This window comes from Seriola lalandi, unplaced genomic scaffold (genome assembly GCF_002814215.2).
Source record: "Seriola lalandi dorsalis isolate HSWRI2012SDOR001 ecotype SW California unplaced genomic scaffold, Sedor1 jcf7180001976896, whole genome shotgun sequence".
In the NCBI taxonomy this organism is placed as follows: domain Eukaryota; kingdom Metazoa; phylum Chordata; class Actinopteri; order Carangiformes; family Carangidae; genus Seriola; species Seriola lalandi.
In genome coordinates, this window is record NW_019447562.1 from 1 (window position 1) to 1,427 (window position 1,427).

The following is a 1,427-nucleotide window of genomic DNA, read 5'->3' on the forward strand; positions in this document are numbered from 1 at the left end:
GAAAATTCTTTATATGGTTACAGCTAATACCACCGACTCTACAGCTCCTGTCTGTCTCCCTTTGTGTTGAAATCTTATCCGCCCACACCCTGCCTACTCACACTCTCAGCTGTTAAGTGATGGTGGTCTGAACCAACAACATGCCGGAGATTTAATGCACATGTTTGAGTCACATACATAATTCATTGAATCATGTTCATTTGCAGAGTGACTTTGTTTTTCATTCTTTGAGATCAATGCTTAATAAATGTTTGTGGGGTGTATGTGGGTGTGTGCGTCCCTGCAGAGCTGTGACGGTTCTGAATACACTCTGCAAGGGCCAGCAGGTGGTGATGACATCACAGGGCTGTCGGCTGACCCAGCCCACTACCAGCTACTGTCAGAGCTGGGTGAGAGCGCCACACCGTACACCTGAGTCACATCATTATGTCAGCCAAGGAAACTGCAAAGAGTTGTATCTAATTTCCCTCCCAAATATTTCAAAATAAGAGTAAGATTTCACTTCAGGTCACTGTGTTACAGGGAGGGGCTTCAATAACCTGAGCCAGGTGAGCATGGCACGGCACAACCCTACTGGCCAGCTGGTGGCCGTCAAACAAACCAACCTGGACGAGTGCACCGAGGAGGAGCTGCTGCAGCTCATGGTGAGTTGCTCTCCAGAAAAAAAGATATTTTTGCTGAGCACATTTGGTTCTAAATGTTCGTCTTCATCCAGATGTGTTTTATTTTCTGATTGTGTTCCAAATCCCCAGAACGAGGTTCTGCTTTCACGGCTTTTCCGTCACCCCAACCTGCTGACCTCCCGCCTGGTTTTCAGCTCCTGCTGCCAGCTGTGGGTCCTCACACCGCTCATGGCCTACGGTCAGCTACTGCCACACATTTTGTTTTGTCTTTAAAATCCATAGAATTTACTAAAGCTGCAACATTACTACATCTCAATTATTACATCCCCAATTTGCACCACTTCCTCAGACCTGCTCAGCTGTTCTTCTCGGTCTCCTCTCTGCAGGCTCTGCAGACACTTTACTGAGGACATATTTCCCAGATGGAATGAGTGAATCCCTGATAGCGTACTTGCTGTACGGTGTGCTGAAAGCGCTGGAATACCTGCACCGGATGGGCTACGTTCACCGGTCAGCGGGAGACAGGCAGCGTTATAAGAGGAATGAAGGAAAAAGTCTAAAGATATAAAAGTATTTGTGTTTTAATGTCTCTCTGTTTATTGATTATTTTTCTCAGGGGGGTGAAGGCCAGTCATATCCTGCTGTCAGGGGAGGGGCGTGTTTACCTCTCAGGGCTCCACAGTGTTTACAGTATGATGCGTGAGGGGAAGAGGATGAGGGCGGTGTTCGACATGCCCCATCACAGCCCCGCCCTGCTGCCCTGGCTCAGCCCTGAACTACTGCGACAGGTCAGGACTCCCTAAA

General features: G+C 48.3%; 1 protein-coding gene across 1 annotated transcript; it reads left to right on the forward strand.

Annotated features, from left to right (window-relative positions):
* Positions 1–15: 15 nt before the first annotated feature.
* On the forward strand, positions 16–1,411 carry LOC111656801 (STE20-related kinase adapter protein beta-like; the record flags this gene model as incomplete). The annotated part of the gene is made up of 5 exons (XM_023408665.2): positions 16–389; positions 523–644; positions 753–861; positions 1,010–1,133; positions 1,240–1,411. Coding segments are annotated over exons 1-5 (669 nt in total), but the record flags the coding sequence as incomplete, so codon positions are not given.
* Between the last annotated feature and the right edge of the window lie 16 nt (positions 1,412–1,427).